Here is a 13,054-nt window from a genome sequence, read left to right as displayed (position 1 = left end):
TAAAATGAACCTACAAACTTGGTGACCTCAGACTAAGTTGGACTGCCTTCGACCAAGCCCTAACCGGCTCGAATAGTCCAACCAGGTCAAGAGTTCGCCCCAAACTCACAAACTTCACAAAATTATTCAAAATCACAAACTTTGCAAACTTCACAAACTTTATTCGAAAGTCGCCCTGAGCCACAAGCTCAAGGGTTTTGGTTCCAAAAGGTTCATATACATATGCCAAGTACAATTATACATTCAAATTAGGGGTTAGGTCGAGTGCGATAAAGTACACCCTCGCCTAAGTGCCCTTTTCACATATCTCAAACACATAGCAAAGAAAACACACCAAACCGGCCTGAATACTTACACAAAGTACAAAAGTAGTACAAACGTGAAAATCACTTCGTGCGTGTTCGCTAGTAGGGCCCACCAGCTCCGCCTAACTCACCACGATCTGAAATAGAAGATTGCATCACATGATGTCATAAACGGCCACTAACGTGCCCAAAACAAATAAAACAGCAACATCGGCACACGCAAGTACGGAAAGGGCACACGCACGCGTGCGGAAACGGCAAACGGCAGATTTGATACTCATTTCTAGTTCACCCATAAGTTGAGCTACGAATATCGGATTAAGGCGGATGAGATGCCAAATCGAAGCTTAAAGGATGAACAACAACTGTTATGAAGACATCCAGAACTGAAACTGGAGGCTTTAGTCCCAAATGAACCAAACACAATCACTTACGAAATCTGGCCAATGCACAAATGGTCAGTTTTGAGTACGAACTGTTTTCTATGCTACACATGGTCAAAAGAGGTGAAAATTGGCAGTTAGATAGTTCATTCCAAATGGAACAACTTTCATGAAGGTCGGCAATCCAAATTCGAAACGGAAATTGGTCATCAGGACCAAAACAGATTTCTGGTCATTTTCACGGGCAGGCCTTGTTTGCTCGGCTATATCTCAGGTTTTATAAATCCGATTCATGAAATTCCAAGGGCGTTAGAAAGCTCTGATATAGGGCTATAAGTTTGGTGTTTTGGTCGGAAGCCCAAACAGCTTGTAACTCAGTCAAATGTGAAGCCAAAGTTCCAGCCATAAACTTTCCAAAAACGTACCAGAATCACAAACCGTATTTGACCTCAATATGCGGTAATGGCACCAAATTCACTACGGTTATCGGATGGGGGTGTAAGACCCACCGTTTCGAAGCTAAGGAATAGGGGTACAACAATGTAGAAGGCCACTCAGTCCAAATCCTAGCACAACTAGGTCAAATATGTAAAATACAAATCCAGAATTACCAAAACAGGTTTGCAAATCACATAAAACTGTAATGACTATAACTTAGTCTATACAAGTCCAAATGCCGAAATTCCAAAGGCATATGTTAGATAAGACATCCAGGTACATTTCATCAGAAGACACCAACTTCAAAATCCAAACCAATTCCAGCCAAAATAGCCAAATACCAACGCAGTTTTCGCATTCTGACCAAAGCAGAACAGCTACAGTAATTTCGTCATATCTCATTCTACATTAATCCAAATGACCTGAAAATTTGTAGGCACCTCAAACACATCAATACCTACAACTTTCATGTTTTGAGCAAAGTCAAATTCTGCCTCTAACCCTATGATCCAAAACCGGACAGAATTGGGGATTTAGGAACCCTAACTTTTCAATTTTCACACCAAATCCAAAATTGGTTGCATTTATCCACATTTCACACTCACTAGAGTCATTATAGGCTATTACCATTCATCATATTCAACCACACCATCATAGTCCAATTAAACCAGAAAAATCATCATAAAATGGAAAACTTCACCAGATCACTTCAAACCAAGATTAAAACCAGAAATTTCAGCACTCTTATCACTAATAAGCACAACATAAGCATCATTAGGTGTAGTAGGGTGTTTCAAGCTTCACTTACCAAGAACCAAGAGAGAGGAAGATGTTGGGCACCTAAGACCTTCATACAAACTTCACCACAACCCTTACTAGCACTAGAAGATAAGATTTTATGGAGTGAAATCTAGTCTAAGCTTTTGTTTATGGAAGATTGAAGCTTATGGAAGCTTGAGAGATGGAAAATTTCCTCCCTTCTTTGAGCTTAGAGAGCCGGCCACCAAGGAGAGAAAAATGGTGAATTTTGAATGATTTTTGAGATATTTAACCTTTGGTCAAAAAAGTCAAAATTGTGAATAGTAATTCTTAAAGTCCAACCAATCATATTGTGACACTTGTCATACTCATTAATGCATTCTTATCTTCCTTTTCTCTCTCACATCACTCACTTCACACACACTACTTATCTCTTAACACCCGATAAATTTTACACAGTATCCGAAACTTAACCTTATTGGCCGAATTTTTCCGAACTTTTCGCACTAGTGGGTCCCACGTCCAATATACGTTCTTATTTCTCAAAAACTAACTAATACTAGAAAAATCATCTAAAAACTCTATTTACTCAATAAAAATTATCTGGAAAATTTTCTAATAAAGAAAATGTGGAAAAAACGGGTTTTCAATCTTAACCGAAACTTAGGGTTTAAATCTTAATCCCTACTTAAGGTTTTCGAAATACTCCCAAAACCAAACGTTACCGCCCAATTAATGAATATATCAACGTAGAACGAACTGGGGCCTCACAGTTATACCTCTATTTCCTCCTCCTTGGCTCGAGTAGTGAGGACCTTTCGAACCACCAAACAACCAATCTTCTCATGAGTAGGTAGCTCTTCACCTGAGTCATCCTCTTCCTCCACAAGAAGCAGCATCCCTTCATATTCCTCCTCCTCATCAGAGACAATCTCCCCATTCGGCAACAAGAGCATGGTTCGTTGGTTAGGGCATTGGGAGGCGATATGACCAAACCCTTGACACTTAAAGCACTTAGTGTCTCGGCTACGTGGTTTGGGAGCATCATTATTGGCCTTAGGTTCCACATTTGCCTTCATTTTTGGAGAAGAGGCATTCGGCCTTGGGGGATTAGGTGAAGCCACGACTTTCTCCTCCCTCTTGGCTTGAGAATTTTGCCAACTCCCCACATTGTACGCAGTACCTGGACGTGCACTACCCCTCCTCTTGAGGCGCTATTCTACTATTACTGCCTTCTCCAATATCTCATTCATGTCGAGGTAGTGTTGAAGCTCCACTACTTCGACAATTTCTGACCCCAGACCATGCAAGAATCAAGCTAGGGTAGCTTTTCCATCTTCACGCAAATCGGCTTTCATGATGGCCATCTCCATCTCTTTGTAGTAATCTTCGACTGACATGGAATCTTGAGTGAGAGCTTGTAGCCTTCGGTGTAAGTCTCGGCTATAACAGCTCGGCACGAACCTTTTCCGCATCAAGCTCCTCATTTCTTCCCAAGTCTCTGCGAGCCTTTCTCTATTTGTCCTCCGGCTGAGACGTAGTTGGTCCCACCAGATGAAGGCATAGTTTGTGAATTCCACGGCTGCAAGTTTCACTTTTTGCTCATCCGTGTAAGAGTGGCACTCATAGACTAACTCAATTTTTCGTTCCCATTCCAAGTACGCCTCGGGGTCCGACTTGCCTTGGAAGGAGGGAATTTTGAGTTTGACACCTTTAATGGCATCATTTCCTCGCCATTGGAACCTTCGGTCAGCTTGGTTCCTCTCTTCAAATGGTTCCTCCTCGTCATTGGAGTATGCGGATTCCTTTCCTTTACTCGAACTAGGTGTGTGCTTAGAGTTCTCTAATTGATCAATCCTCTCATACAAAGGTTCAATAGAGCTTTTAAGCATTCGCCTAAATTCCCCTATCATGGCCTCCATGTGTAGTTTAAAGTCCATTGTTTGGTCTCCAATTCCACTAGACATGCTTAGGTAAACCTGCAAAAACAAATAAAAAACAACTTCCTCTCCTTTTTTTTGTATATATTTCACTCACGCTCGTGTTTCACTCAGGTATATCGCTCTCTAATAGTCTCACCAAACAATTCCTTAGGCTTGCTAGATGCTCAGGTTGAACAAGTTAGGAATCACCGTAAGGATAGTTCTTGACTAGTCAACAAGTGACACATGATCGTAGCAATGAATGGAACAAGTATGTGGTGAACACGCTGACCAAGACTCAAATGTTAAAGGAAAGAACTAACAAACTGGACACAAGATGGACTAACAAACTCACGGCTGAAATTTCAAGAAAAACCTAAACAAGACTTCTACGAAGGATTGACTTATTGCTGGAAATATGAGTTGCGATTTTTCTTTGTGTTTTTGGCCAAGAATTGCTAGGTTTTTGGTACTTTTAGGGTGCTCATGTGATGTGTAGTTTAGCCCTTAAAATTCAGTCAAATCAGATCATAATGCACTGCTCAACCGATTCAAGAAACACGAGCTATGTTGGCTTACAAGGGTGTAGCGGTTTGCTTGGGTTTTGGAAACTGAATTGGGTATTAGGTGGGTTGTTTAGGCCGATTGAAGGGTGGTTAAGGTGTTTGAGGGTGATTTGGCTTTTGGGAGATGGTCTTCTTGGCTGCCTCTAATCCAAAAAGAACTAGGATTAGTTGTAGTTCAAGGTGGGACTTGGTTCACAATTAGGAAACTAGAGCCACGTTCCTTCTTTCCTTTTTCTTTCTTTTTTTTTCGCTTCTTTTCTTTCTTTTGTTTTAGTTTCTTTTGTGGCTCAAACTAATGAGTAGCGCATTGGACCACGGACTTCATTTGGACCACTGCCATAGAATGAAAAGGCAAATAATTGCTGCAACAAAATCAAGTGTGGGCTTGGTTCCTTTGCTCACCTAAGGGGTTTCGAAGTGTGTGGCTCAACACACGGACTTTCCCTTCGTTGCTAACTATTGAGGATGCAAGTAATCAAGCTTTAGGGACGGATTGGACCTAAATAAATCAGCTCATGTTGAGCTTAGCTGAGGATCAATTGGGCTTTAGTCACTTAGTTAGTTAGCTAGTCAAGTGCTGTGAAACCCGTAGGCTAAACTCCTAGGATTTGAGCTTAGGAAACTCATCTAGGATCTCAATGCATTGTGGGAATGATAGCATTATAGCCATTCAAGGTTCGGATATAGCTTCAAGTCAAGTTCGTGTTCCAATCAAACCAATTACAAGAGCTCGAGCTAAGCGTCTCAAAGAACAACTTAATACCCATGTCCAAGCTGTCCATTAGTCGTTCAAGGGGTTCTTGAATATTGGAGATGTTGAACGAGGCACAAACAAACTCGTGCATTGCATTCAAGTCGTGGATGCTCAAGAGTGAAGATGCGATCTTGGAAGCCTAGCTTCTATGGCGCGATAGCTGTCTTATCCTATTATGTTTAGTTAGTTTATATTATGGTTAGTTAGTAGTTGAGTCAAACAAGGAAACTTGCATTGTTTCCAACACCAATTAAGTTAAGTCGTATGGGTAGTTTCCTAATATTGCTTAGCTTCAAAGTATCATAGATTTGGTTGGTTTTGAGGGGCTTGTAAACTCTATATAAGACTCCTTTTCATTCATTAATAACAATAAGAAAATGTTCAGCAAACTTGAGTGAGTTTTCTCATAGCTTTCGAGCTTCCTTTGAGCAACTTAGAGGCTCTCTAAGTGTTCAAGCTTCGGCTTATCAATCAAGAATCACACTTGCCTTCTATCAACACCCTTGGTTCGCTAATCCGTTAGTTTGTGGGTTGAGATAATATCAAGATTGTTCGCAATCTCGAGGATTAGAGGGGTCGTAAGGTTCTGCTGCCAATTCCAAACTTGAATTCCACCATCAAGATCCGGGCTTGTGATCACGAACTCCGTCGCACCCACGGGATTCGTATCAGCTGACATCAGAGCTAGTTAATGGTATTCAGGTTATATCTCTTTTATTTCTAGTGTTTTTCGTACCTTTTGTGTCATCCCTAACCACCTAGGGTTTTGTTCTTCATCTTGTTGCCAAATCTACCCATTGTTGTCTTTTTCGTTTCTGCTTGTGTTACTTCAATTTCGATCTCTTGTCGTAAGATTGTGTTGTGTCCAGCCTATTTGCATGTAGTTTGGAGTCTATTTGTGTCCCAACAAAAAAAGTTACTTTTCATCGTTACTGTTCACCGATACTGTTCATCCCAAAAATCACTGTTCACGTTAAATTCCTATGGCTGTTGGGGTATAATCCCTTGTCTCTTGATTACCGTCAATCAAGTTTGTGGAATTCTTGAAATTCTTGATTGAACGAACATCAATCTTGACGTTCCTAAAAACCCTAATTTGATTTTTGAATTGCTTGAACGTGTGCAACGAATCTTGGGCTGTTTTGATTGTTATCAAACACAGAATCCTGTCTTCCTGGAATTGATCAAAGGGTTTCTTAAAAAAAAAAGTCCGGACAAAAAAAAAAGAAAAAAAAAATTCTAAGGTCCATCGGGTTTCACTAACTTGCCGAAACCCTAATTCTTGTTGCTGATCTTATTTAAAAAAAGAAAAAAAAGGAATCAGCTGCTACTCTCATTGAAACTCTAAGTCCGAAATTCAAGTCCAAGCTGCAATTCAATTTGGCTGTTGCACCTTGCAATTGGATTCCTTTGGGAAAGTTGGTCAAAAAAGGAAATAAAAAGCTGGATCCTTTAGGAAATCAAGAGTTCCAACCGTCCCTCTTACCTCCTACATCCAAGCTTCCAAATTTCAGCTCTAGTTCCCAAATCCTAGTTTCCAAATTCTAGCCACTTATTTTCGTTCTTTTCCAACAGCAAATTTCGAGTATTCTTGCACTATTTTTCAGTCCTTTCATTGTATTCTAGAGTCATTAAAGTTTCATTTATTGCTATCTTCATCAGTCATCTTTGCTTGCAATAAAATTCCAAGCGAACGGATACCCATATTGCTACAATCACTTGAGGTTTTGACATTGGTAAGTTGAATTGCTCACTTGAGAGAGTTCTAACTTCTTCAAGGGTTGCAAAGGGGCTGTGAGAAGCTATACTATGAGATCCTTAGAGTGTACTCTTGAGTGAAACATGAGTGCGAGAGTAAACACGTAAGGGAGTGAAGTGAGGAATTTTTATTTCACTAATATTGTTTTGCAGGTAAAAGAAATTATGTCTCGTGAAAGTGAAGGAAGTCCTCAACCTATTGATATAAAAATGCTTACTGATATGTTGGAAACAAGATTCAAAGGAATGTGGGGAAAGATGCTAGCCGATGCTTTAGATCCGATTCATGAGAAGTTGGCAGGTAGTAACTCCTAAGGCACCCCTAATCCTCCCAACACCACTCAAAGGAGGAGATACATGGAGGAGTCCGCAAGTTCCAATGATGAAGAGGAGGAACCCTTTAAATGTTCCAAATCCAAGTCAAGGGGACCAAATAAGCCCTCCGACATTTTTAAGGGGATCAAAATGAAAATTCCAAAGTTTAAAGGCACATCCAACCCCGAGGCTTATCTTGAATGGGAGTCCAAAATTGAGATGGTGTTTGCTTGCCAAAACTACACTGAAGAAGAAAAGGTTAAGTTGGCAGTCATTGAATTCACGGAGTATGCAATCATGTGGTGGGATCAACTTAAGCTATCTCGGAGAAGAAGTAGGTTGCCTGAGATCAACACATGGACCGAACTAAAGGGGTTGATGAGGACACGGTTTGTACCAGGGCACTACTATAGGGATTTGTACCAAAAGCTACAAACCCTTGTACAAGGCAATAGCAGCGTGGATGAATACTACAAGGAGATGGAGATCTTGATGCTATGAGCCGATGTTCAAGAAGATAAAGAAGCAACCATGGCCCGATTTTTGAATGGTTTAAGGCCTGAAATCGCGGAGAGAGTGGAGCTTTATCACTACATGGAACTTCATGAGTTGGTGGAGAAAATTGATAAGGTGGAACAAAGACTCAAGAGGAGGGGCCACGGCAGTTCCAACTTCGGCTACACCGCTCCAATCTCTCGACCACTCAACCCTAGGGGTGAGATAAAATTTCCAGCCTCCTCACCATCAAAAAAACTGAGGTTTGAAGGTGGGAACAACCTTAAGTCAGCCGTTCAAAAGTTTTCCAATTCATCCTGACTTGAGGGACAAAGGCCAAGAGAAAGAATTTGCAATGACCATTGCTTCAAATGCCAAGGAAGAGGACACATTGCCAGCCAATGTCCCAATCAAAGGATCATGATAACCCTAACCAATGGGAATATTGTGGCCGATGACGAAGCCGAGTATGAGGGAATGCCACCCCTTATGGAAGCTAATGAAGAGTCACCGGATGAAGATGAGCTAGCTGCACCCGAGGGAAATTTTGGCATCCTTATGGTGGTACGACTAGCTTTGACCACGCGAGTCAAAGAGGAGGATGAGTTGCAACGTGAGAATATATTCTACACCCGATGCTTCATTAAGGAGGCTCTTTGCAGTGTAATCATAGATAGTGGAAGTTGCACCAACGTGGCTAGTGCAACTATGGTGGAAAACTTGAAACTGACCATCCAGGATCATCCTCATCCCTACAAGTTGCAATGGTTCAACAACTCTGGGGAGGTTCAAGTCACCAAACAGGTTCTCATTTCTTTCCACATTGGTAAATATGTTGATGAAGTATTATGCGATGTAGTTCCCATGCAAGCTAGTCATATTATACTTGGTCCTCCATGGCAATTTGATAGGCGTGTTTCATTTGACGGCGTAACTAATAAATACTCCTTCATGTACAATAATAAGAAAATCACCCTTGCTCCCCTTTCCGCTAGACAAGTGCATAAGATCAGTTGAAATTCCGAAAAGAGTTTGAGAGATCATGTGACAAAAAGAAAAAAGGTGAGGCTGCCTAGGCAAAAAAAGAGGAAAAAATGCATGTATTGGCTCGGCAAGTGCGGTAAAAATCGAGGGAACACGAATGCTCTTGACAAAAGCCAAGTGAGGAAGTTAGCAAGTGAGAATCAGCCACTTCTTCTACTTGTTAGTAAAGAAGTAGTGCTGACCATGAACGAACTAGATACTAACTTGCCTTCCGAGGTGGTTTCTCTTTTGCAAGCGTACGCGGACGTGTTTCCTGATGACATACCAAGTGGCCTACCACCCCTTCGTGGAATTGAGCATCAAATCGACTTTATTCCAGGAGCTTCTCTACCAAATCGTCCAGCCTATAAAAGCAATCTAGAGGAGACGAAGGAACTTCAAAGGCAAGTTGATGACTTGTTAGGCAAACGATGGGCGCGCAAAAGCTTGAGCCCGTGCGCAGTGCTAGTAATTTTAGTACCAAAGAAAATGGTACGTGGCGCATGTGCACCGATTGTAGAGCAGTTAACGCCATCACGGTAAAGTATAGACATCCTATATCTTGCTTAGATGATATGCTTGATGAATTATATGGGGCCGTTTTCTTTACCAAGATTGATTTGAAAAACGGGTACCATCAAATTAGGATAAAAGAAAGGGATGAATGGAAAATCGCTTTCAAGACTAAGTATGGACTGTATGAGTGGTTAGTGATGCCATTTGGCTTAACTAACGCACCTAGTACCTTTATGCATCTAATGAATCACGTTTTGCATCCATTCTTAGGAAAATTTGTTGTAATTTATTTTGATGACATATTAATCTATAGCAAGTCCTATGAGGAGCATTTAGAACATGTGAAAGCTGTCTTGGATGTACTTCGAAGGGAACAGCTTTACGCCAATTTCAAGAAGTGCAATTTTTCTACTAATGAGCTTGTGTTTTTAGGGTTTGTTATAAGTGCACAGGGCATACGTGTAGACAAACTGTAGACACCAAATTTTTGAACCGTTTTATTTTTATTTTTATTTTAGTGATAATTATTATCTATTAATTTCATAATCTTTGTTTCGATATTTTCTAGTATTTTTATAGCATTTTAGATTATTATTGTCTATTATTTTATTTTTAGTTTTATTTTTGTATTCGTTTTTGCCCTTTTAGCTGTTTATTTTTTTATTATAAGACTTTTTAGCATAGAATTTGTAAAAAAAGAAAATTGTTCACAAAATATGTTTATTTCTTTTAAATTCAATCTTTTAGCATTTTATTTATTTTTGTTAAATTACTTTGTAAAAAAAAATAAAAAAATAAAATTTCTTACGTGCAAGCTGCGAACGCAGCTTGCAAAGAGGAGTTGCAGCAAGGCCTTGAGGGAAATTTAAGGGATAAATGGCCAGGTGTCTAGAACACCTCAGGCCCTAGAGAGTTCTAGAAGAGGATAGGTGGAGGGGGGAGAGTGGACAGAGAAAGGATCTGGACAGAAAATCTGGATGAGGGCTGAAAAGATTAACGGCAGAAAAAACCAAGGGCTAAAGGGATAACCGAGAGTGTTGGAGATAGAGGGGAGGGGGCGTGAAAAAAGGGTTTGACGAGAGAAACAAAGGAGGGGGATAGATAGAAAGTGACGGCTGGGGGCAAAAAGAAAAAAAGCAAAAGAAAGCAGAGGGAAGGTGGGCTGTGAGAAAAAGGCTAGGGTTTTGAGAGAGGTAAAAGCTGAGGAAAGGAGAGAAGCTGGGAGGTGGATGGCTAAGGTTTAGAGAGGATCGAATGAGGGCTGAAAAATCTGGAGAGGAAAAAGCTGACGGCTAAAAGAGGGTTGAAAGGAAGAAGGAGCGGCTGGTTTTCTGGTTGGGAGGAAAAGAAGAAAGCAAAGTTACGTAAGTAAAGAGGAGGAACCAGCAGCGGATTCTTCATCAAGGCCGCAGCAAGCTCACGGGTCTCCACAAGTCTGGTGTTAGGGTTCTCAAGGTAACATTTTCTTTTATCCTTCTCCGCAGCCAAAAGTTCCGCTACTTGGTTTTGTTCCCATAGTCTATTTTTCTTCTTTCGGTCCTTTCATTTCACACACAGATTGGTTCAGATTTTGGCTTCATATTGTTGCATCTGGGTCTGGCATTAGGATGGATCATAAGATCAATCTCACGTTTCTTTTAGCTAATAACAAACCTATTCCATTTGTCTAAAAAGATTCACGAACGAATCTGGTTTTTGCAAATTAGTTCTCCAACTCAGATTTTTTCTCTTGTATGTGTTTAGAATTGCATTCGGATGATAGGTTGAGGATTGTTTATAAGTTTTATCTGATGAATCTGCGGGGTGTTGATGTTTGTGGTTTTCATGCGTTTGAGCAAACAACTCAGAAAATGGCATGATGTTTCGGCAAATCTATTCTAATGTTTCTTTGACTACGGTTCTGTATTTTTTTCCTTGTTTGCATAGATTTGATGCCAGATTTCAGTGTTAAATGGAGTAAGTGTCCAATTTTTGTTGTTTGTTTGGAGCGTGAATCACCAAATCTACGGTTTAAATGCTAGTTGAGACCTTAATTCTGGTTTAGCAAAAGGAAGTTGGCATCATGAACCCCTGAATCGCAAAGATAAAAACCAGCAATAAAGATGCAAGCTTTGACCCGGCTGTATTGTTTCTGTTTTTAAACGATTATGGCTATGATTTGCTAAGTTCAATATGCGCTTTGTTGCAAATGGGAAGACCAGATATGAAGTACGATTAGATTTAGGTCCCCTTAGTTACGCTTGTTTGTCGTCCTCGTTGTTTTCATTTCTTTTCTTCATGTTCACTGGTTTATTCGAGAGACTGTTATCTTCAAGTTGAGGTCATGGGTTATTAATATTTTGGATGATTTTTGCTAGGAGTCTTGATTGAATCTTGACTTGTTTGCTTTGCCTTTTTCACGGTGACAAACTTGCAAATGGTTGGCTGGTTGAATGAAATGTTTTAGTGAACCAGAAAAGTTTTTCAAAGCAGTAGAAAATTGCAGAAACCTGAAACCAGTTACGAGGAGGGGTAGATGATTGCATTTTGGTGATGTTAATGACACTTGTAGACACCAAAATTTTGGTGTTTTATTATTTATTTATTTACTATTCGTTTTTTATTTGTTCTATTTTTATTCGTCACAATTAGTTTTATTTACTTTTAGTTTTAGTTATGTTAGTCATTTTAATGTAGAATTTCTCAAAAAGGAAAAAATATGTTTTAGTTGTTTGTGTTTTAAATTCAATGTTTTCTTGAAGAAAAAAAGAAAAAATGAAAAAATGAAAATAAAGGAAAAAATGAAAAAATCATAATTTTGTGTCTTTTATTTCTAGTTTATTTATTTTTGTCCAATATTGCTTAAACTGTTGTTTCTTAATTTTATTATCATTTTTTAAATTACTTCTTAAAAAAAAAAAAAAAAAAAAAAGGATCGTCGCGGCATGCAAGCTGCGTTTTTCTCGCAGCTTGCAAGTAAGGGCTCGGCAGCCCTTAGCTGCAATTATAGTAAAGATGTTTGAGGGTTTAAGGAAGGAGGGTCATATAAAAGGAAAGCAACAAAGGCAGCCGCAAGAGGGAGGCTCTCGGAGGAAAAAGGAAAAACAGAGGAAGGAAATAGAGGAGCTGGGTTTCGGGCAGACAAAGGAGAAGAAATAAGAAAAGAGGAGAGTGAGGGTGGTGGCTGCCAATCTGGAAAGAAAAAGAAGATAGAGGTGCGGCGGTGGAATTAGAAAGGAGAAAGGAAAAACTGAGAGACGGATAGAGATGAGATAGCTACGGCTGAGGGCTACTGGGTAGAGAGGAACCAGAAAAAGGGTAGCCATAAATCTTGGGGCAAACGAAAAGAAAACTTGCGGATAGAAAAAGGTTGCAGACTGCGCACGAAGGAGAAAGCTGCAGCCGACGGGATTCGAAAAGGGAGGTTTGAAACGGAAAATCTGTGGAAGGAAAATAGCAAACTGGAAAGATTTGTTCTAAAGTCAGAACCTTTTTCCCGCAAGCCTCTTCATTGAAGGTAACAATCACTTTCTTGATTCATGTTTCACATGGTTTTTTATTGTTACTTTGGAAATCTATCTAGAGTGGCAGACAGGTTCTTGACCTGTTATCTTTCTGTCACCTAATGGTGCATGATAGAACCTGATTAGTTAGTGTTTGTGTGGGTCCTTGATATATTTCATTGTCTGAGTCTGAAACGCCGGGTTTGAGTGAAAGGATGGCTAGATGAAGTTGTCGTCCTCTGCTGAAGGACGCAGCTTCAATCGCATTTTTTTTTTCTTTTTTTTTTTTTTGCATAAAAGTTTTCCAAGAGTTTGCGTCATTTCTGTCTAAGTTTTTG

General features: G+C 39.9%; 1 protein-coding gene across 1 annotated transcript in view; it reads left to right on the top strand.

Annotated features, from left to right (window-relative positions):
• Window positions 1-7,731: 7,731 nt before the first annotated feature.
• LOC140013395 (uncharacterized) overlaps window positions 7,732-13,054 on the top strand; it is a 28,672-nt gene continuing 23,349 nt past the window's right edge. The window contains exons 1-2 of the mRNA XM_072062665.1: window positions 7,732-7,915; window positions 8,075-8,521. Coding sequence (XP_071918766.1) covers window positions 7,732-7,915; window positions 8,075-8,521 — 631 coding nt within the window. The remainder of the gene's footprint in view (window positions 7,916-8,074; window positions 8,522-13,054) is intronic.

Source organism: Coffea arabica, chromosome 8c (assembly GCF_036785885.1).
Source record: "Coffea arabica cultivar ET-39 chromosome 8c, Coffea Arabica ET-39 HiFi, whole genome shotgun sequence".
In the NCBI taxonomy this organism is placed as follows: Eukaryota; Viridiplantae; Streptophyta; class Magnoliopsida; order Gentianales; family Rubiaceae; genus Coffea; species Coffea arabica.
The sequence above is the reverse complement of the archived record's forward strand: the minus strand, read 5'-3'. Positions and strand labels throughout refer to the sequence as shown.